The following is a 22,774-nucleotide window of genomic DNA, read 5'->3' as shown; positions in this document are numbered from 1 at the left end:
CGGCCACTACCATGCCCCCTCAACCTTCGGGTGCGCAGACAGAGAGAAAATCTTATGCAGAGGCAGTCCGAGATGGAAGGCCCATTAGACCTCCCGGAGTCACACCACGACCCCAGCCAGCGGTGGGGGACAGACAGAGGCCACGTGGGTACAGTAGTGAAAGTGAAAGGGGTCCACAACACAGAAAGGGCAAGAGGGAATATTCCCAGGGGTTCCAACCTGATTTCAATCGAGACTCCAATTTCAATAGGGATACCGATTTTAATAGGTACCCCCACTTTGACAGAAACTCAAATTTTAATAGATACTCCAACTTTCACAGAGACCCCAATTTCCATGGGTATCCCAGATTCCAAAGAAACCCCAACTTCCGTAGATACAACAGATTTGGCAGAAACCCCAACTTTAACCAGGACCCAAACTTCATGAGAAACCCTAATATTATTGAGAACCACAATGACCATAGGTCGCCTCCTGACCAGGAACGAGAGGGAGCACCCCGGATTGGTGCAGTTCCCCAAGGTCAAGGAGAAATACGGGGACCTCCGAGAGAGAGTTCCCAGCATCGGGGCCTGAGGAGTGGTTATGAGTCTGAGACATCTACCCAGTCCCATCCGGAACGTAATAGGGTCAGACAAAATAGGGCAACGTACCAAAATACCCTCAACCAACGTATAGGACAAATTGAGGAGCAGGTGAATCAAATGGTCGGACAAATGACACAATTCATGAACACCCAATCTAACAACCCATCTTTTTTAGGGGCAACTCCTGTGACCAACCAAGGGTCACAGAATGCATAGACCTCCCCCCGATAGGCCCAGAGGGGATAACACTGTATGCAGCAAAAGGGGGCGCATGCTCTACCCCTGATGTGCCCACAATTGAGAAACATAGTCATAGGGCCAGGGAGGATCAAATGTTGGTTGTTAATTCCCCTCCTGCCTTGCAGTGTTCACTTAACCCCTCTAACCTAGCCGAGCCATTGGGGATAGTCATAAATGACCAGTCTGACGGAGCGCACCCCACTCATTGCGCGTCCGTCTTGAGGAAGTCCAACAGGCAAACCAGAAGGAATAATAAGCGCACAGAATCTGTGACGTGTGGTGAGATCAATGCTGATTGTAAATTATTGACAGGTTCCCAGATCTTCAACCATGCCAATTTCATGTGTGAGTTGAACGAATCTGATGGGAGATATTTCACTACGGTGAAAATACAGGATGCCAGTGATCACCCAATTTTAGGCCTAATTGACACTGGGTCCCAAGCCACAATCCTGTCAGAGGAACATTTTAATCGAGTAACAAACTCAATGCCCAAGAAACCAAAACTTAGGAGCTTTGATTGTTCCCTGGTAGGGGTAGGTGGAGAACCACTAGAAGTTAGGGGTACTGCCTGGCTTAAACTTAAATTAGGTAATAAGGAACTTAGGCACCCTGTTATTATTGCCACTCTCCCACACCATCACATGATCATTGGAATAGACCTTCTTAAAAGGCTCAACACTATTGTTGATTGTGTGAACAAGGTATTGTGGTCCCAAGTCAATACACCAATTAAATATGAGAGACTTCAGACTCCCCATTCCCGGCAACACTGCCACCTGGTGGAAGAAAGGCCTGGTTCCCTGGAAGTTCATTTCAGAAATAGTCAATTACCTGATGTAACAGTCATCCAACCTGACCACAAAAGCCTTGAAGTGGGAGGAGATGACCATGTGTTTAAAATCCCCTGTGATAAAATAAAAGAGATCTCCCTCCTAGATAATGTACTGACCATGTCTTTCCATCAGGAGAATAAAATTAGGAAAGGGGGAAACCACGCTCAGTTCCTAACAGGAGTGGAAAGGGTTAGCAGTGATCTATTTATCCCTATCCAGATAAATGGTCTTAGTAGGTCAAAATATGCCAAACTTGATTTAAAGCAAGAGCATAGCTTTGTGAGCCATGGGCTCTTAAAACATATGACTGAGATAGAAATGATCCATTTATCCACTCCTCAACGTCATTGGATTTCAGACGCCATTGATGATTCGGAGGATTATAATTCCATTGCTAGATGCCTGTTAAACATTACCATAGGTAATAAGACAACCACTCACGTGTTCATAGTCTTGGACAATCCCCAAAACCAAATATATATCGGCAACGACTTACTGCATCGGTTTGCCACTCAAGTCGACTTAATCAATGACTGTTTATGGAGTCGACTAAAGGGGGACCCTGAGGGATACCAGGATGTAAATTTAGCCCTGAAATTCCAACAGCAGATGCCTTATGCTGTTGAGGTTCAGGTAGCCCAAGAAATTATCGTGCCCAAAGGCAGAAATAATTTTGTACTCCCCGTAAAAATAAAAAGGGGACAAAGATTAAAAGGGTCAGATGCGCTAGTATGCATATCCCAGAGAATGCAGGGGGAAGGACTAAAAATTACCCACACGCCTCTGATCAACACGCATCAATCCCCTATATACATCTACATACACAACCTCTCAAATCAGGACCTTAGCCTACCCAAGGACACCATTATCGGTCTTGCGGTAGAAACGGGGTATTACACATTTGGAGTCACTAACCAAGTGATTGGACTCATACCTGAGGAATATTTATCTGAGGAGCAATTAGTTGAACAATCGTTCAATTCTTTACCCGAAGGTATGTTCACCATTGAGTCCATTTATCCCTTTGATTCTAAGGATGGTACCTGTAGAATTGAAGAGACATCCCTTGTCTTTGATCAACCGATTAAAGAACAAGAGTGCCCCAAAGGACATGAATGGGAGGAAAGTGCCCGATATACACCTAGTGATTTAACCACCAGACTTGAAGAGGCATATGAGATAGGGCAGCCTGAAAGCTTTCCTGGATTCAAAGAGATAGTTGAAGAGATAATAGCACTAGCAGATGCATGCTCCAATGATCTCGAGCGACAATTGCTCCGCGAACTCCTCTTTGAATTCCAGGAGATCTTTGCCAAGGATTCTTACGATTGTGGGAGTACCGAACTCCACTTCGCCAGAATCCAGACTGACCCAAAGGCCCCACCAGTGTTCGTCAAACAATATAGACTTCCTTTGGCCTCCTATGAGTCTCTAGCCGAGATTATTAGGAAGCTAAATGAACGGGGTATAATTAGGCCCATCCACAGCTCCTATAATCACCCCATCCTGGGTGTTTTGAAACCCAATGGACAGTGGCGCTTGTGCGCTGACCTCCGACAACTAAACAAGCGTGTTTACATGTCAGGATGGCCTGTACCATACATAGACCAGTGTCTTGCCCAACTCCAAGGGTCCCAGGTATTCACAGCCATTGATTGTGCCCAAGGTTACTGGACCATTAAAGTCAGTGAAGAAGACCAGTATAAACTAGCTTTCAGTTTTGGGAACCAGCAGTTCTGTTGGGTTCGTATGCCTTTTGGGTTTATCAATTCTGGCCATGAATTCGCTGTGTTTATGCATAAGGCTATGCCAGATGCCCTAGAGCGAGGAACACTGGCGTATGTTGATGACATCCTAATCAAGAGTACTGACATGACCAAACACCTTACAGAACTGCGACATGTCCTAGGCCAGTTAAGATCAGCCGGGGCGAAATTGTCTCTACAAAAAGCCCAGTGGTGTCGCACACGTGTAAATTTCTTAGGCCATGAAGTTACTTCGGAAGGTCTAAATCCCCAAAAGAAAAAGGTTGAGGCTGTGCTAAACTGTAAGGTCCCTACTAATCTGAAAGAGTTGAGATCGTTTCTAGGGATGGTAAACTATTCCCGTAAGTTCATTGACAACTACGCCGAAATAAGCAAACCGCTTCTTCATCTGCTAAAGAAAGACATTGGATGGTCGTGGGGTAAGGAACAGGAAGACGCTGTAAAGGAAATGAAGGTTCGACTGACCCAGGCTCCTTGCCTTGCATATCCAGAAGGAGGTAAACCCTTTTATCTTGAGACAGGGTACACGCAGGTAAGTATGAGTTCTGTTCTTTACCAGAAACAAGAGAATGTCAGTAAGGTTATTGCTTACGCTAGCAAAACATTGTCCCCAGTAGAGATGAAGTTTACAGACTGCGAAAAGGCTTTATTATCCACGGTGTGGGCATTACAGAATTTCCGCAGTTATATTCAAGGTGAAAGAATTATTGTTGAGACTGCACACCAACCTTTACAGTATTTACAAAGTGAACGTATCAGGGATGGAAATGTGTCTAATAGCCGCATCACTGCTTGGACTTTGTCCTTGCAAGGATGGCCTCTGGAAGTTCGTTATAAACAGAACAAGAAAAGTCCAGTAGCCCAGGGCCTTGCTGAGCTCCATGACTGTTCAGCCACCAATCCCAGTAAGGGAGACCCGGACGCTGACTTTTTGGAAGAACAACTGTTGTCTCCCTATAAAGTTTATGATGAAGAGTACTGTAAACGGTTGCCGTGTGTATATGTAGATGGTTGCGCCTATCATCATAAGGATGGAGAACAGCTCCAACTAGTGGCAGGTATCGGGATTGTATGGACCCAAGGTGTAGCCCCAACCTCTGTGGGATACAAGCTTGGATCCAAAAGCAGCCAAGTTGCTGAACTCGCTGCCATTCTAAAAGCTGTCGAGATGGCCATAGAATATAACCTAAAAGAATTTTCCATCATCACCGATTCCAATTATGTTAGGAACAGTTTTGTTGAATATCTTCCTAGGTGGAAAAGGAACCACATGCTAAAAAGCAACCAGAAACCCCTTAAACATGGTAGGTTATTTTGCCAAATAGACCAGCTGGTAAGGGAAAATGACATCACCTTGTATTTTAAGAAGACCAAGGGCCACTCTAAAGTCCTAGGTGCTGAGAAGGAAGGTAATGATCTGGCTGATTCCCTGGCCAAAGAAGGGGCCATAAAAGGTGAATCACTAGATATTGATAAATTTTTGGGGGCAGTACAGTTAGAAGCTGTAACTAGACAACAAGCCAGGGTGAGCAAAGATGCAAATGTGTTACAATGGAGTCATGATGCCCCCAGTGAAGATTTAATTACAGCTCAAAAAGAAGACCCAATAATTGGCTTATTTTATAGACACCTAGAAAATTCTGACCAAAATCCCATTAGCCAAGGGGATGGTACCGGTAAAGAGGATTTACGCATTTTAATGAAGTCCAAATCCCAGTTTGCATTGCATCAGGGATTGTTGATACGCACATCAAAAGGGAGTATCCAACAATGGGTAGTTCCACTTAAATTTAGAGGGTTAATGTTGCAACACGCCCATGACGCTCCCACTTCCGGGCATCGTGGGGAGAAGATCACCTATGAGATCCTTCGGAATTATGCCTACTGGCCTCATATGCTGCGCGATGTGAAGGCATACTGCCAAGGCTGTTTAATATGTCCCCAATTTCAACCGGCTTCACCAACCCATCGGGCCCCCCTTCAGAAAAGGGGGATCTGTATGCCTTGGTCAGACCTTCAAATGGACTTCATTGGACCTGTCACTAAATCTTCACGAGGGAATCGGTATATGTTAACCATTACATGTTTATTTACCAAGTATGTTGAATGTATTCCAGCGCCAAACAATAGCTCTGATACATGCGCTGCCTTATTAATTAATCACATTTTTTCACGGTTTGGTCTACCCCAGAGGATAGAATCTGATAGGGGTTCACATTTCACTAGTGAAGTGATGACCAAACTGTGGAAAATATTGGGCGTGAAAAGGAAATTGCATATCGCATATCGGCCCTCCTCTAGTGGTGGAGTAGAACGGTACAATCAGACAATTGTCAACATCCTAAAGAAATTTGTTAAGGAGACAGGCAAAGACTGGGATGTCAAACTTCCCCTAGTCTTGATGGCCTTAAGGGCAACTCCGAGTACGGTCACAAAAATGTCCCCTTTCGAACTCATGACCGGAAGGCAGATGGTATTGCCCCAGCACTTATTGTACCGCACTACAGATCACAATTTGGTCAATGCCACCACAACACACCAATACATAGAGGATCTGCGAAAACATTTACAGTATGCTTTTGCCTTTGCCCAGCGAAACATTGAAAGAGCCGCAGTTGGCGCTAAGACCTACTATGACCTTAAAACCACCAAGAAGGAGTACGAGATTGGGGACAAAGTCTACCTATACAATTTTGCGAGAGACCAGGTCAAGGAACGGAAATTCCTTCCATCTTGGAAAGGTCCGTTTAACATAGCTGATAAGATTTCCCCCGTGGCATATAAATTACACATCCCTCGGAATGGTGAAATCAGTGAGAGATGGGTGCATATAAATCAATTGCGTGCTTGCCATCCCAAATCACAATTACAGCTGTTGGGAGACTGAACCACGCACTCCTCTTGGATTATGGAAAGATCATAAGGGCAGAATAAAATTAGGGTGAATCAACATTTTGCTTTACAGGGCTATTTTTATATATATATATGTATCTGATACTAAAACTGTTTATTTACCTACTATAGTGTATATAATGATGCCCCAGATGACAGCCAAACTGGTGATCGGAAGTGCTAGCGACCAGACCCTAGCAGGAAGCCCTGATAATGATCTGATGTATCAAACCAGAAACCTGTCTGCCAGCGATCACTCAAGGAAGGAGGACCAGATATCCCGAAGGAGAGACCTTCCCACGAGAATGTCCTGGAGTCCTGCTATGTGGAGCATCCCGGGTATCCTGCTGGGGATATGTCTACCAGGCCAGGCCGGCCTCATCGCCCGACCAGGACCTTCATCGGGAATACTTGTCCAAGAAGCACCCGGATTCATCTTGACTGACAAACGAATCATCACCCAAAAAGTTTGCACAAGTGTGGATCCAAGGACCTACACCGAAAAATGTTTTAAACCTCAGCATATCCCCTGAAATCAAGGAATAGTACGCCCTACACTCGAAAGCAATACAGACTCGTCAGTGGAATGTACCATAATGATCCATAACCTGCCTATTAGTTGATTTCCCTGTATGATGCTGACATACATGCAAATCAAAAAGGGGGATATGTCAGGTTATCGATATATGAAAATATTAAATGATGAAATATACTTGCGACACTTACACTGACCTCAGCCTGACACATCAACCTCTGTAAAAAAAAAAAAAAAAAAAAAAACTGGCCACACACACACAATAGTATTGACCAAACCTTCAACAGTGCAAATTAAGACAGGTTTGTGTAATTAGTCAGAGACAATTGGCCATACAAAAACGTCCCCAATTCTCAAGGTTTTGTACAAAGAAAGGTGATAAAAACCTGAAAATCAAAGTTTGAAGAAGAAACTTATTCAACAGAAGAAACAAAGCAATAGACGGTCCCCATTGTTCTAGGGTGAAAACTAACTCTTCTTAAGACGCAATAGTATTGACTCAGCTGAATACATAAGCCTCTTCAACAAAATGGTGACTAGGATGTGTGCATCTGTGTATGTAGATATGTTTATATATATATATATATATATATATATATATGTATATATATATATATATATATATATATATATGTATACACATGTATGTATATATGTGCGTGTAGGTGTGTAGGTATATGCATGTATATGTGTATGGTACATATGTACATGTGCGTGTGTGGATATGTGTGTGTACATGTATGGGTATGTGTGTACACGCACGTGTATTAATATATCTGTGTGTGTATGTGCATGTGTGTGTGTATCCAGTTATCACCATATATTGAACTTTGTTGTTATATGTAGGGGATAGTGTTTCACAAGAATAATTCATCAATAGAGGTGGCTCACCCACCAAATCACAAATAATGTTCAATGATGATATAAACTACACTAGCATGAGATATCCCTATAAATCTCTTGTACTTAAAGAATATTACACAAGGATTATGGAATTATTCCTACAGGAAATGAATACTGCTATTAATAATGACACTACCAGCAGAAAACATAATCTTGAATCAAAATATTGAAATGTTATAAAAAGCAGAAATCACCAAATCCCCAAAAATATAATTCATATATGGTTTATAGCAACTCCCACATCACATTATAGGACAATCCCATTTGCAATGATGCAACTAACTGTTAACCAATGGGCAGGTGACAATCGACCAGTCACTGCCCACTTCTGAAAACCACCACTGAAGAAACAGTCAATATTGGTTGGGGAGTGGTCATTTCAATCAATAGTTTCTGATCATATAAATAAGGACCCCTGGAAAAACAAGGGACTCTGAAAAAAAAAAAATCCTAAAAAACACGCCTAAGGAAGGACACAGGAAAAGACTGCTGCCATTTTGACCACTGCCCATTGGCTGATCTCCTGCTGAGAGACGAACTACTTTACTTTGAACATTTTCCTTGGAAGGAGTGGTGAGAGATAGACTTAATAATTTAACCCATTTACTCCCAAGATAATAGGAATTGTATGACATTGTCTGAAATTATACATATATGGTCATTTACATCGGGTAGAGCAACTCTATATGTTAATTTTTCTTTTCACTGAATCAATTGATTTTATGAATTTCAAGTGTTTGTCTAGAGTTAAGGCTGAATTTAAGTGTGTTGGGTATAATAGGGTGTGACTCTTTAAGATAAGTTCCTTTCTTTCCTACGGCCGCGGAAAGTGAGAAACTGCCTTAAGAGTGGTCAGGCATTTTGTTTTTAATATTTTAATTCACAGTTAATTTTACTTTTATCGGGTTATATTTAATTCTGTGTCTGGTTTAAAAAAAAAAAAATTAATTCTAATCACATTGTATCTGTGCAACGTATTTTGATATTGTGTGTGGAATATTAATCACCAGTAAATTTAGTTTTGTATGTAAATATATAATTATACTCGTATCTTAATAAATTATATTTATTGATTTAATTGGGAGATATTTATATATTGGTAAGAATTCACCGTAAGCGCCAAGGGCTCAGGAAAATTGTTGTGGTATATTATTGGAGGTCTGAACAAAATTGATTGGGTTTTTCTTAGTTATTAAATTATTTGCCGAAATCGGCTGGAGGCACTGCGTCATAATTCTATTGATAGTTCAGACATCGCCTTTTAGTAATAAATTAAAAATAGTCAAATTTTATACCACGCTGCACAACAACTTGCTTGGTTGAAAGACAAGTGGGTCCACGGGCCGGAAACCAGCGAACACGTCCCCCCACCCCAGGCACAGGTGAGGGTGCACCTTTATGCTGAGGGAGCCTTGTCCGCTGGTCTGGAGAATCCTGCTCTCAGTTTGCCAGACCAAGGTCCCTTGGATCCTCCCAAAGAGGCCTTGAAAGGCTTTGAACCCTTGTCAGCGGACCCTGAGGGGCAAAAAAACTTCTTGTGAGCCGAGAAGGACAGGCCACGTCTACGACGAGGTTCCTTACCCACACCAGCCCGCAGAAGAAAAGCACTCCTCCCTCCTGTGAGACTCCTAATAATGTCACCCGAGGTAGCCCCAAAACAGATGATCTCCCTGAAAAGCTAGATCAGTTAAGGCTTTTTTAGAGGTCTGGTCCGGAGACCAACACTTAAGCCACAAAACGCGCCTAAGTACCACTGCCAAAACAGACAGTTTAGAAACCAGGGGAGCCGCATCCATAGAGGCATCACAGATAAACTGCAGCCCCTGGACTAACTGGTCCGCCAGCTCAGAAAAGGCAGGGGGGAGCTGCTCACCCTCCAGGACACGGAGGAAAAGTTTTGCCCACTCGGTCAGAGTCTGCGACATCAGGGCAATGGTGAAGACCAGCATAAGTGCCGAACCCATAACAGTGAACATTTTGCGGGCCACAGCCTCCGCTTTTCTGTCAGCTGGATCCTTAAAGAAAAAGGAATTGGCAGCACTCCAGGTTGAGTCAAAATCCAGATTTATTGACTGGACATCCAAATATGACAATCGTGACAAGGTAGACGCGTTTCACACACTGACTGTGTGCTTAATCATTACTAATACATCACTAATGAATAAGCACACAGTCAGTGTGTGAAACGCATCTACCTTGTCACGATTGTCATATTTGGATGTCCAGTCAATAAATCTGGATTTTGACTCAACCTGGAGTGCTGCCAATTCCTTTTCCTTTATCAAGTTTTCACGGAGGCGAGCCGGGGCATGCACCGGTGTAAGTCATCAGGCAATTACACCACCTTGAGCAGTGAGTTCTTGTCTCTTCAATTGGATCCTTAAAGGCTGGCGATTCCTCAACGGGGATCATGTTGCCTTATTTAACCTTGAAACCCGCGGGTCCACCACCGGTGGAACAGTCCACTATTTAAGGAGGAACTCTTCAAAGGGGTACCTCATTGCAAAGCGTTTGGAACCACAAAGGGACGTTTTGGATGTTACCACTGTTTTGCTACACATAGATGACCCACAGGGACCACCAGAAGGCAGGGAGGGCCTAACTAGAAGGAGGGGAACCCAGGTGTCCGACCGTCCCAGGTAGGGCCCACACCCACCCCAAAACCCCCTGGGAGGAGAGGGGGGGACAGCTACTCCCCATACCGGGAACTAAGCGGGCCCCGCTTCAGACAGAACCCCTCGCCACTGAAACTGTGACCTAGCGAGGCATTTAACTCTCAGGCCGGCCCCCATCCAGTGGGGCTATGTCGCGGCCAATCTAGCGCGGACCTGCGGTCTGCGCGCCCTCGCTGGCTAGACTGGGGTGACCACTGGATCTAGATTATCCAGCCATCACCCAGTCCAGCAGTTGATTGTAGATCTCACAGGAAAAAAAAAAAACGGGGAAAAAAAAGCTATTTTAAAAAAAAAAAAAAAGAAAGAATTGCCAGGACCAGAGATCCCAGCAAGGAACTAGATCCTTACTCCTGACTAGGCAGAACAAAACTGAGTACCTATAGCAGAGTGGGGAAGTATACCTCTTGGGACTCCCCATAGACATAGTCGAGTTCTTTTTTCTGCCTAGTGTCCTAATCCTGTAGGGGGCAGTATAACTCACTGGTCAAGAATCTAAGGAGCGGTGTCCATCAATGAACGAAAGAGATACACCAGTTTAGCATGGCTGCCCTAAGTCTATGTAACATATATTGCTGCCCTTCTTACCCGAATGTGATGGTTCCTGCAGTCCCTAAGCAGTGGGTTAGGCAGTCCACTACTGTGCTTCCGCCAGTTAATGTATATATTAAGCACAACATCTGCTAGACCTGGAGGCCACTTCACCAAGAATTTCTGAGCAATCACTTTCAGATATCTCATCAAGAGCTCCAGAATACCACCATTTTCCAGATTATCCAACAAAAATTGATGCACATCTTGCTTCTCTGTAATGACAGTATATGAAAAAGAAGCTTAATTCACAAAATTGTATGTGTGCCCAACATGATTATTTCCAGTAGATCAACAGAGTAAGGATACATTAATTAAAAAAAATAGATTTTTTTTTAATCACAATTCTGCACTTTTGAAGAGATGTAGAGAAGACAAGACTGCAGATAAACAAATACATTTGTGTAGGATTTGTTTTATCTCTGTGTATACCCTGAGGCTATTCACTTCCCTGGGTATATGAGAGGGATAACAACCACATTAAAAGGTAAAAAAAAAAAACCTTCAGCCTTTAGAACCACTTAAAATAATAAATAGTTGCAAGTTACAGACCTGAGACATAGAAATAAGGAGATAATGCCCATGAATGCTTACAGTTTAAGGGCTTTTATCAATGAGCAAATGCAGCATTCTTTCACATGTGCTTAGTCTGTGTTTGAGATCAGCATGAGACACTTTGACACGTTCAAATCTGCGCAATTTGACATGCAATTTGACAGGTTGCCTAAAATCGCACCATCCCCATCAATGCGACACCGCACCAATTTTTAAAAGTAGTTCCTGCACTACTTTTATCGACTTTGGGGGCGACTTCAATAGACATCTGTGCATGAACCCGCACAAATGTCTTTCAAGTCGCCCCCCGAAGTCAGACTGAAATGTAGCTTTGAAATCATGCGAGATCAGATGAAATCGTGCGAGTTCAGATGAAGTGACACGATTTCAAAGCCGCGTTCAATGTGAATGGGGGTTTAGGAGCTCATTCTGAGTTTGATAACAGGTGCAGTTGACCTGCAATTACTATCCTTCAGGCCAGCATTTGACTCCAAAAGTTGCATCAACCTGCTTTACGATGCTTTTGAGTAACCATTACCGGAAAATCAATTCTGAGCAAAAACCCATGTACACAAGCCTTAATATTACAGCAATGCAATTCGCCTCAGACCTGACTCCATGAATGTAGTGGAATCAAATGACATCACATGATCACCAGCTTGGAAATTGTTCCGTTTTATGTCCGATTGCATCTCATAATTGCTGAAGGAATCTTCTTCTTCCTCTGAGTCAGATTTGCGAAGCCTAGAAGACACACAGAATAATAAAATATACAAGGTCAACAAGAGCAAACCAAAATGAAATCAAAGCTATTATTATCAGGAAAGTGAACACCTTGAAAGAAATTTGCACCTCTATTTACTTATATACTCATATGTGCATTAACAAAGCATCTTATCCAGCGCACACAAAGGTCTACAATAAGAGGAATTCTCACTTATGCCATGCAGTTAATTATGCTATGCTATAAAAGCAGCATGTCATATCAGAGACCTCTTTGTATTTTTAGGTAGAAATCTGGATATCATCTGTCTCATGGCATGTCTTCAGTAAGGATGCAAAAGATGTCCTAAAGTTATGAAGTCTCTTTAAAAAATAACTCACTGCTCTGTGAGAGTTGACAGACCAATATATAGGAGACATGTGCTCATTAGTTATCAACTACCAAGGCAAATTGAAAGCAGGAGGAGTCTTGGAGATACCATAATCTACAATTTGTCATTGTTGTAACTGCATACTCACTGTTGGCAGATGAAACGCTAGAGGATGGGTAGCGGGGGGGGGGGGGGGGGTGGGATCGTGGTGTGGATGAAACTGAACGTAGGAGATGTATAGTTTGAGATGTATCCCCCATGTTAAAAATTTAGGAAATAGTCAAGATATGAAAGTTACGTTGGTAGGCAAAAGCAAAAAAAAAAAAAGACTTTAAGTGCTGTGAGCTTGTAAAGGAAATTTGTACATCCTGTATATTACGTATTGTATTTTATTTTGTATGTATTGCACACTGCACTCATTGTGCACACGGCACTAATAATGTTTTCATTACATGTTTACATTATAGGGCTGCAACTAACGATTAATTTGTCTGTCGACTAATCTATCGATTATTTTTATGATTAGTCGACTAATCTAACGATTATTTTTATTCTATTTTTTTGCTTAATTGAGTGTTTTTTTGATTAGCTAATTAATCCTGTAATTAATACAGACCCCCTCAGTAAGCCCCCCTCTCAGTACAGACCCCTCAGTAAGCCCCCCTCCCAGTACAGACCCCTCAGTAAGCCCCCCTCTCAGTACAGACCCTCAGTAAGCCCCCCTCCCAGTACAGACCCCTCAGTAAGCCCCCTTCCAGCACAGACCCCTCAGTAAGCCCCCTCCCAGTACAGACCCCTCAGTAAGCCCCCTCCCAGTACAGACCCCACAGTAAGACCTCCCACCTAGTACAGACCACTTAGTAAGCCCCCTCCCAGTGCAGACCCCTCAGTAAGCCCTCCCACCTAGTACAAACCACTTAGTAAGCCCCCCTCCCAGTGCAGGCCCCTCAGTAAGCCCTCCCACCTAGTACAGACCACTTAGTAAGCCCCCCCTCCCAGTGCAGAACCCTCAGGCTCACCTGCGATCACATGCTGCTGCTGGAGTGGCGCGTGACATCTCGTCTGTGTGGGACAGTGGGAGGGATCAGCCTGCAGCGGCCCCAATTAATGCAGTGGCCCGGCCGGCAATGCTTAAAGCGGCGCTGCGGGCCGGCCGTATCTTGGCATCCCGGTAGGCGAGTCGGGCCAGGGGGGCGTGTGACGTCACGTGTTGACGCGTCCACGCCTTTCACGCACGTCGACGATTTTTCGTAGTCGACTACGTCGACGCGTCGTTGCAGCCCTATTACATTATTTGTCCTGATAAGAATTAGCCTGCCTATGTTACGCCCCTTGTCACCATAAAAGTACAACTGTAATATTAATGTGATACCTATGTAATCATGTGTGTAAAAGCCTTCAATTGCATCAAATAAAACAGAACAGTTATTTTGGAAAGATGCGGAGTGTATCTTTTTGTTTCTGTTCCCTACTGCAGTAGTTATACTAATCAATATGAGGATAGGAGTTGCCTATCTATAAAATGTCCAGAACAAGCTGAAGAAGTATTCCTCAGGAAATACTAATTGTAGGATGCCCTACCAAGTTTTGGGGATGTTTGGATTTAGGTTTGGCTAAGATGTTTATGAGCTACTGCATAAAGAAAAAAAAAAAAAAAAAAGACACTAAAATGATTTTAGTGCAAATAAACAATATTATAGCCATTTTTTTGCTAAAATGTAAAATATGGGGTTGTGTTGAGTAAGTGCACACCAAACATGTGAAGCCTAAAGGTAGAATTATAGCAAACCTTTTTTTTATCATTTTGGATAGAGTAAGGGAGGGTTAAAACCCATCATATTTTTTTCTTTTCGCCATCTGTGTCCCATTGCAGAGATTTTCCTTCACTTGATGTCCCATAGCGTAACAGGAAATCCCTGCAAATTAAAAGAATTCCTTGGGGACCCCTGGTTACCAGAACTAGTGTCTACATTGGCCCTCTATTACTTTTCTGGGGACAACCCAAAGTTTTGGATTTTCTTTTACTTTCAATATTAATGGTAAACAGGACAAATCGAGAGGGGGAATCTCCCTAACGAGGACACAGACAGCAATAAAATCCTGACAGGTGTTCTAATCCCTCTCCACTCTACCCAAAACTAAAAGAAATGTTTTGCCTTTAGTCATACTTTAAAACTGCATGTGTCTGTGAAATCATAAAAAAATCTATTGTACCCTAAATTTTCCATAGAATTTTAGGCTCGGTTCACACTGGGGCAACTTGTCGGGCGACTTAGTTGAAATGGAACCGTTCAGTGAAATGGAACCGTTCTAAATTTATTGAATAAAAATAGGCGATTGCACTTACATGTATCCAAGATGTATGCTGGCAAGAGAGGAGGCGTGTCGCGCCGCCACTCACGTCATCCGTCCGTGCTGCAGCCGGACGTGAGTTCCCACAGGCTCAATTCATTTATGCCAGCATACATCTTGGATGCATGTAAGTGCAATCGTCTTTTTTTATTCAATAAATCGGGTGTAATGCACCATTGTCGATTCCATTGATTTTCTTTACATAAACGAACTGTGGAGTAATTTAAGAGACAGAGCACCACCCCATCTGCGGACCATATGACCGATAGCCAGCCTAGAGTCACATCTCGGAAAGTGGAGAGTTTAACCATAACGCCCAACCTATCTTACATCTGGTAAGAGGCTTTTGAGTGTGCTTACATACTGGGTGTACATGCTGGGTATATGGGAAAATAGCTAAAACCTTGGTCTATGTGGATGAGTTACGCCATTTATACACATATTTCTGGTAAGAAGCTAACCTGCTGGTGGTGGGATCGTTTCACGTGGATGTCCCTTTATGTTGAACTGAGTTTTTGCACAGAATATATCACAGAAATTTCACGGAATATCACTATCATTTGATGGACTTTATTTTGGATTTTTCACATATATGATATATTTATGGTTTATATTGTGTTTCAATATCATGGCTTTTTATAATATTGATTAAGAACACATTTCAGTTTTAGCGCACCAACTTTTTTTCACAATTTATTGCAGGGAATGCATTAAAGTAAAAAAATGTTTAGTCTTTACAATAACTGCTATTGAGGAATGCATTTAAATGAAAGTTTTTGTTTACATGCATTAGTTATTTGAGGCAAGTACGCAATGCACTACATAATTCACACTACCTTGAAGGCAAGAATTTTATTAACAATTCTTGAAAATCGATTCTCTCCTCCTTTTTGCATTTAGTGTTACGGACCCGGGCAGAGCGTCTCTTAGCGGTTTCCCCAGCATCCTCAGACACCCTCTTCCTCTTCACACCTTTCCTGCTCTTGTCACTTGCCAGCTGATCTAATTTAATGCAAACATAAAACAAAATGTTACTTTGAAAACTTAATTAGCTTAACACATTGATAGAGATCCTACAAAAATCTCCAACACACAATGTTTACATTAAGATAGAAAAACCTTCTGCATTTTTTTTTAAATATTTCAGGTACTTGTATAGCGCTGTCAATTTACGCAGCGCTTTACATATACATTGTACATTCACATCAGTCCCTGCCCTCAAGGAGCTTACAATCTAAGGTGTTTAGAACCATTTTTCAGTCATTTCATTCTAGAAGAAGTATGACTACAGCACAATTTTATGGCAAACTAGGCCAGAATATTTCAAAAAGAAAAATCTTACTTTTTCCCCAAACACAAACATATGAACTAGATTGCAAGACCTTGTGAGCAGAGCTTTTTTTGCGATTTATTTTTATATATTGTAAGTAGTGTATGTGCTCCTATTTATTTTTATATATTGTAGGTAGTGTATGTGCTCCTATACGGACTACACATCTAATTTGTCCTTCTGTACCTCCACTGGTACATTTCAAATAAAACATAATATTGGTTACCTTGTGCAGTGGACAAATCATTGATATTCTGAGAAGATAGTGAAGGAGTGACGGAGGAAAGTGCAGAAACTGGCTCTGGTGCTGGGATAACGGGTGTTTTCGGAGTCGAGATGCTGGGTGCTTCTGTAGGAATGCTTATTGGAGAGGAGGTCTTGGGAACAGGAGGAGGTTGTGATACATCTTTGTAGTCTGAAAGGTCTACCCTTTTTCCCAAACTAGGACGAGGGGGTTCACAGGTTGTGAGGTGACGATACATGGCCAGAAGACTTTCACCAAGACACTTCCAACTACAAACAAAAAGCAGATATTAACCCAATTGACCATCTTGTAACAAATTCTACTTTATACAAACATCTCTGTTAAATGAATAAGACTTACGTAAAAAATGGGATTGGCTGAACCAGCTTTAAATCGGGCTCCTGCTTCTTCACATTTAAAGCCTGCCTCTTTCTGCGCAATTCTAATGCTTCCTCCACAATTCCGTTTGCCTCTTCATCACTGACATCAACGTCATGAATAGAAATGTCGCTGCACAGTAAATACAAAAAATATATTTTATGGCTCAGACACTCCTGACAAATTAAAGTGATTAAAACTGTCATTTTGTACCATTTAGAGTGCATGGAATTACAGTGAATGTGTGCAGCTTAGCATGGACAGTACACATATAAAAGTCACAGCAGTAAATGGAAACAATACGCTTCCAAAGGCTAGATATCATGTTGCAGACATAGGATTATTAAGCAATTTAGAGAATGGAAAATACCATCCAAACACCACCAATTAAACAATAGGAAACAAGGAAGGATTTTAAAGAAAAATCATTATTTCAAAATTATATCGATAGATAATATTTTATGTTGTAGGGAAAATGCAGAATACTGCATCAGAAAATATGTAAATTTAGAGAATTAATTTGTAAAGACTGAAGGTTTTTTTTTTACATTCATGCGTAAAGGTAAAAAACCTTCTGTGTACTTCTCCCCCTACTGCCCCCTCAATACTTACTTGAGCCTCATTTCCATCCAGCGATGTGCACGAGAGTCTGGGCTGTACCGGAACGCCCTCTCCTCATTGGCTGAGACAGCAATAGGAGCCATTGGTGCCCACTGCTGTCAACCACAGTCTGCGAGCCAATGAGGAGAAAGTGTGGGTGGGGCAGAGCCACGGTTCTGCGTGTCTTATGAAGGCGAGCGAGCACACACCAGTGTCCCCCATAACAAGCAGCTTGTTATTGGGGGCAGTGGTCAAGAGGGAGGAGCACCGCTGGGGGACCCGAGAAGAGGAGGATTGGTGCTGCTCTGTGCAAAATCATTGCACAGAGCAGGCAAATCTAACATATTTTTTTTTCTTTTTAAAGCCAAACCTTTAATATCACTTTAAACTCTCAGCAGACTTACTGGTTGAGATACTGGGAGTCATCATGAAAAGACGAAGTTCACCTTTCTGAACATTTTACACCTGTATTTAGGGTGTAACATGTTCAACACCCTCTCCATTACCCTGCGATCCCACCCCCCTCCCTATGACAGTGTATTCTCTTGAAAACATCGCAGCTGTATGAGGCTTCACCCACATGGCCACGTCACTCATTCACAGAGTTCTGTGAATAAATAAACTAAAACTACCGTCTGCCATTGCGGAAGATGGTTTGTAGTGCTTAATGAACTGCAAGGGTGCTGATGAGCGCTCTCATAGTTCATTGAGCTTCCTGCAGTTCAGTAACTGTACAGTGGCGGCCGGTACGTTGGGGGTGCAGGGCCCCCCCCCCCACCCATCCATGCGTCCGGCCCCCTAATCTACATGCAGGGCGCCGGACGCATGGTGTTCAATGGGGATTTTTTTTTTTTTTAACATCACCGGATTAGAGCCAGAGGCTCTAATAGGAAGGAGGTGGGAAGACAGGACTCAAGGAGACGGGGGGACCGGAATGAAGCCGCCGCTAGAGGTAAGTGTCTCGGGGAGGGGGCTGATGGCATCCTTTGCAAGACACGGTCAGCGCCGCTGGAGTGGACAGTTAGAAGGGATGCATTGGGATCTGTGACTTGGTGCCTTGAGGATCGTGTGTGTGTATGGTGGGAAGTCTTCCAGCTCTGATCACACATCTCTCCAACACTCAGCTCAGAGTTGAGTCTTTGCTGTGAGGTTCATGGCTGCTGGATATCATATGCGAGCCCCATCTGTCCTGCTTTGGATGTGCTGAGGAGCAAACCACTCCCCCCCCTCCACTGGGAACTGAAACGCTAGTCACTGTGCATTGAAAGGGGTCACGCAGGTCACTGTGCATTGAAAGGGGTCACGCAGGTCACTGTACATTGAAAGGGGTCACGCAGGTCACTGTACATTGAAAGGGGTCACGCAGGTCACTGTGCATTAAAAGGGGTCACGCAGGTCACTGTGCATTGAAAGGGGTCACGCTGGTCACTGTGCATTGAAAGGGGTCACGCTGGTCACTGTGCATTGAAAGGGCTCACGCAGGTCACTGTGCATTGAAAGGGGTCACGCAGGTCACTGTGCATTGAAAGGGGTCACGCTGGTCACTGTGCATTGAAAGGGGTCACGCTGGTCACTGTGCATTGAAAGGGGTCACGCTGGTCACTGTGCACTGAAAGGGGTCACGCTGGTCACTGTGCATTGAAAGGGGGGCACGCTGGTCACTGTGCATTGAAAGGGGGGCACGCTGGTCACTGTGCATTGAAAGGGGGGCACGCTGGTCACTGTGCATTGAAAGGGGGGCACGCTGGTTACTGTGCATTGAAAGGGGGGCACGCTGGTCACTGTGCATTGAAAGGGGGCACGCTGTGGTCACTCTGCATTGAAGGGGGCACACTGTGGTCACTCTGCATTGAAGGGGGCACACTGTGGTCACTCTGCATTGAAGGGGGCACACTGTGGTCACTCTGCATTGAAGGGGGCACGCTGTGGTCACTCTGCATTGAAGGGGGCACGCTGTGGTCACTCTGCATTGAAGGGGGCACACTATACCTTGATTACTGAAGGCCCACTTGTGTGACCTCAAAGTCACGCAATTTTTGACTGCGTTTTTGGCCGCAAAGCAATGCTTATTAGATTTTTCTGTTTGCGCCCCCCCCCCCCCAAATATTTTGAGTACCAGCCGCCACTGGGTAAAAGCAGACAGCTGACAAGAGTCTGAAGGAGCCTGATGTTGCATCCCCAATCTGCTGATCATGGTACAATGCTCTGCAGGCTCCTTAAAAAAAAAAAAATGCACATTTTTTATCTGCACAAAACATGTGCATTTATTTATTTTTAAATGGATGTATCCTTTGAGTTGGCTATACACTACTGATTTTTTTTGTTAAAAAAAATAATAAAATCTACCTCCATCCACACTTCACTGAAGGATGAATCTCTCTGCTGAGCTTTTGTATTCTGACAGGATGCAGCCGCTGTACCGCTGCCAATTTATTTTGTTGAGGTGGGCTGCGATGATATGATCTTTGATTATTGATTTATTTCTTTTGCTTGATATGCATTACTGATGTCTGGATATTTCCCTAATTATACATTTATGTAAGGTGGTTGCTACTCTTTGTATTGTGGGAATGTACGACTGCTAACAATTTTTGTGATGGTCGTTGTTTTGTGTTTGGCTTTTTGCTGTTTTTCTTTTTTGTATTACTGAAAAATCTTCAATAAAAAGTAATTTGATTTAAAAAAAAAAAAAAAACGTTTTCAGGTGCGGGAACCAACGGGAAATTGCATGGTGGGAAAGCACTATGCAATTTCCCAGGCGTTGCAGTTCAAGAATGGTGCAGGGACCTTTTTTCTGAATGAAACGCAGGCACAGCAGCCCATTCAAATGAATGGGCTGCCGCACCTGAACAAATGCGGCTCAATACAATTCCTTCTCTTCCAATGTGGCCAAGGAAGGTCAAAATGTTAGACATCCCTGGTGTAAGGGATGTTGATCTTGCAGGAAGAGCTTTTGCGATAAGATGTAGATGGGATATAATTGAAGAATCAGCCAGGGAAATGTCTGCACTAAGAGAGTGATTAGTGTTGTGTGCAAAGACTGTTAGTATACAGTAAAATAAAGAAAATAGTTGGGAGCTATAGACATGTATGCAAAATTTGGAGGTTTAGGTTTTTGCTCATACGTATATGCCCTCAGCAATAGTGATTTGTACATCAAAGAGCTGTTAAAAACCACAAAACAAATCCAGCTAAGTAGGTTATAAAAAGTATAAAGGAATCAGAAAGCATCAGCACCATTATGGAAAAGGGTTAAAATAGTTAGATATGCTCACCATTTCATAAACATACGAAAAGAGTCTTTTCGAAGACATGGCTGCTCCTCAAAAATCTTCTCCTTCAGTACTAGGCCTTTGCTGTAGCGACAGTCTCTCTCCAGAGCCTTACAGATGAAGTACAGACAGTCTGGGGAAACATTTTTATGTAAAGCAATACATTTAGTGCATTTTTATCATGCACAGTACTGCCCAACACACACTTTGTTGAGGAGTGAAACTGTAAAAATCAGTTAAATTGGAACTATTAACTATGTAAAAATGTAAAAATAAGTGCCTATACTGTCTAAAATCAAGTAATACACTGTCTTCCCATGCTCTGCACACGCTCAGTTGCTCTCCATTTTTCAGCACTGCCGAAAATGTAGAGGCTGATCTTCTGACAACCTAAAGATTTACTGCTGCTCTGTGGCTCTGGGCTTCAGCAAGAAGAAGCAGGAACAATGCATGAAGCTCTGTTTGTGGGAAAAAAAGGATGTAAAATTCATTTAGGTACAGCGTCGCACGACCGCGCAATTGTCCGTTAAAGTCATGCAGTGCCGAATCGCAAAATAGGCCCTGGTCAGGAAGGGGGTAAAATCTTCTGGGGCTTAAGTGGTTAAGAACCTGAGTAGTGTGAGTTTGATAGTTTCAGGTTTGATACCAGTCGATTCCCCTCCAAATCAGGGAGTTACACCCTACAATGAGTGGTAGCAGAGCTAGGTAATAGGACAGGAGCTCACATTGCTCGAGACTTCAGAAGGTATAAAAAGCCAGCAGGTGACCCAGCCCACCAGAGAGAGATAGCAATATCACAGTACAGTACTATGTTCATTAGAACCCTTTATCTCTCTGCCATGTGTTGCTAAAAAAAATCAATACCATTATTATTCATTGTAATGCCCTTCTCAACAAGTCTAAGTTCATTTATTGGTTTGGGCAAAACTTACTACTATAATCGTAGATTGTATACAGGACAGTGACCAGGTTATCCAGACAAGGCCAATGATCAGGATTACACTGCAGTCCTTCTTCAAATGCATGTCGTGCCAGTGGAATGCGCACAAGGCGAAGTGCCAATTGACCGATCTTGTACCATAGGTTAACATCAGTAGCGTCCAGCATGACAGCCTGCAAAGCAAACAGAAACTGATCAAGCAAAAGTAAACAAAATTGTATAGAAAAACCTTAACTGCTAATTTTAAATCCATATTTTTGATCTGTCACAGAGAAGAGGGATGTGGACCTAAGTAACATATTACCACCCAAGAGACTGACCAAATAGTGGCTTTCAATAAAATCCATACTAAGTCAAAACAAGGAATAATTTGGTTATTACGGTTACATAATGGGGCTGATTTACTAAAGTAGTTGAGAATCCTTACTGAAAAAAATGTGTGAATCCTCACTTCAAATTTTCCAATAATGTGAAAAGTGTCCGCTCATGATTGGGTATTTAAAGTTAACAGGACTTGGCTTTTAAAAGTAATCTGCAGTATATATTTTTCTGTTTGTTTTACTGATTTCTACTATTATACATACTGGATTTTGAGTCTAAAGCCCCGTACACACGCAACGATTATCGGCCGACCGATCGTCCGTCTTTTGTCCAGAGTGGTGTTTTGTTGGTTGGAATGTGCCTAGACTGCACACGAATTTTCTCGCCCAACAAAATTCTACTTCAGAATTGATGTCATGTGTTCGCTTTCTTTGTGTTCTTTCTTCACTGAGCATGCCCAGACTTGCTCATCAGATTTTTCCCTGTCGAAATCTGTACTGACTGCACGAAAATCGGCCGTTGTGTTGACGGCCAACAAAAATGTTATAGCCTGCACACCAGATTTTTTTCGGCCGAAAAGTCGGAGTTGGTTGTCGGAAGCATCATACTAACAAGCCGAAAATCGGCAGATCGGTCGTCGGACGAAAATTCCCTGACAATTTTCGA

The 22,774-nt window shown here is 42.8% G+C and overlaps 1 protein-coding gene across 1 annotated transcript in view; it reads right to left on the bottom strand.

The window, feature by feature from the left end:
* Positions 1–22,774, bottom strand: part of CABIN1 (calcineurin binding protein 1) — a gene marked incomplete at its 5' end in the record, with an annotated part of 455,669 nt that overhangs the window by 372,391 nt on the left and 60,504 nt on the right. The window contains 7 exons of the mRNA XM_082243930.1: positions 11,020–11,237; positions 12,188–12,321; positions 15,860–16,025; positions 16,580–16,866; positions 16,958–17,107; positions 20,851–20,980; positions 21,780–21,960. Of these exons, the coding sequence (XP_082100056.1) occupies positions 11,020–11,237; positions 12,188–12,321; positions 15,860–16,025; positions 16,580–16,866; positions 16,958–17,107; positions 20,851–20,980; positions 21,780–21,960 (1,266 nt within the window). The remainder of the gene's footprint in view (positions 1–11,019; positions 11,238–12,187; positions 12,322–15,859; positions 16,026–16,579; positions 16,867–16,957; positions 17,108–20,850; positions 20,981–21,779; positions 21,961–22,774) is intronic.

The sequence above is a fragment of the Pelophylax lessonae genome (assembly GCF_965119305.1).
Source record: "Pelophylax lessonae genome assembly, chromosome: 1".
Lineage (NCBI taxonomy): Eukaryota > Metazoa > Chordata > Amphibia > Anura > Ranidae > Pelophylax > Pelophylax lessonae.
The sequence above is the reverse complement of the archived record's forward strand: the minus strand, read 5'-3'. Positions and strand labels throughout refer to the sequence as shown.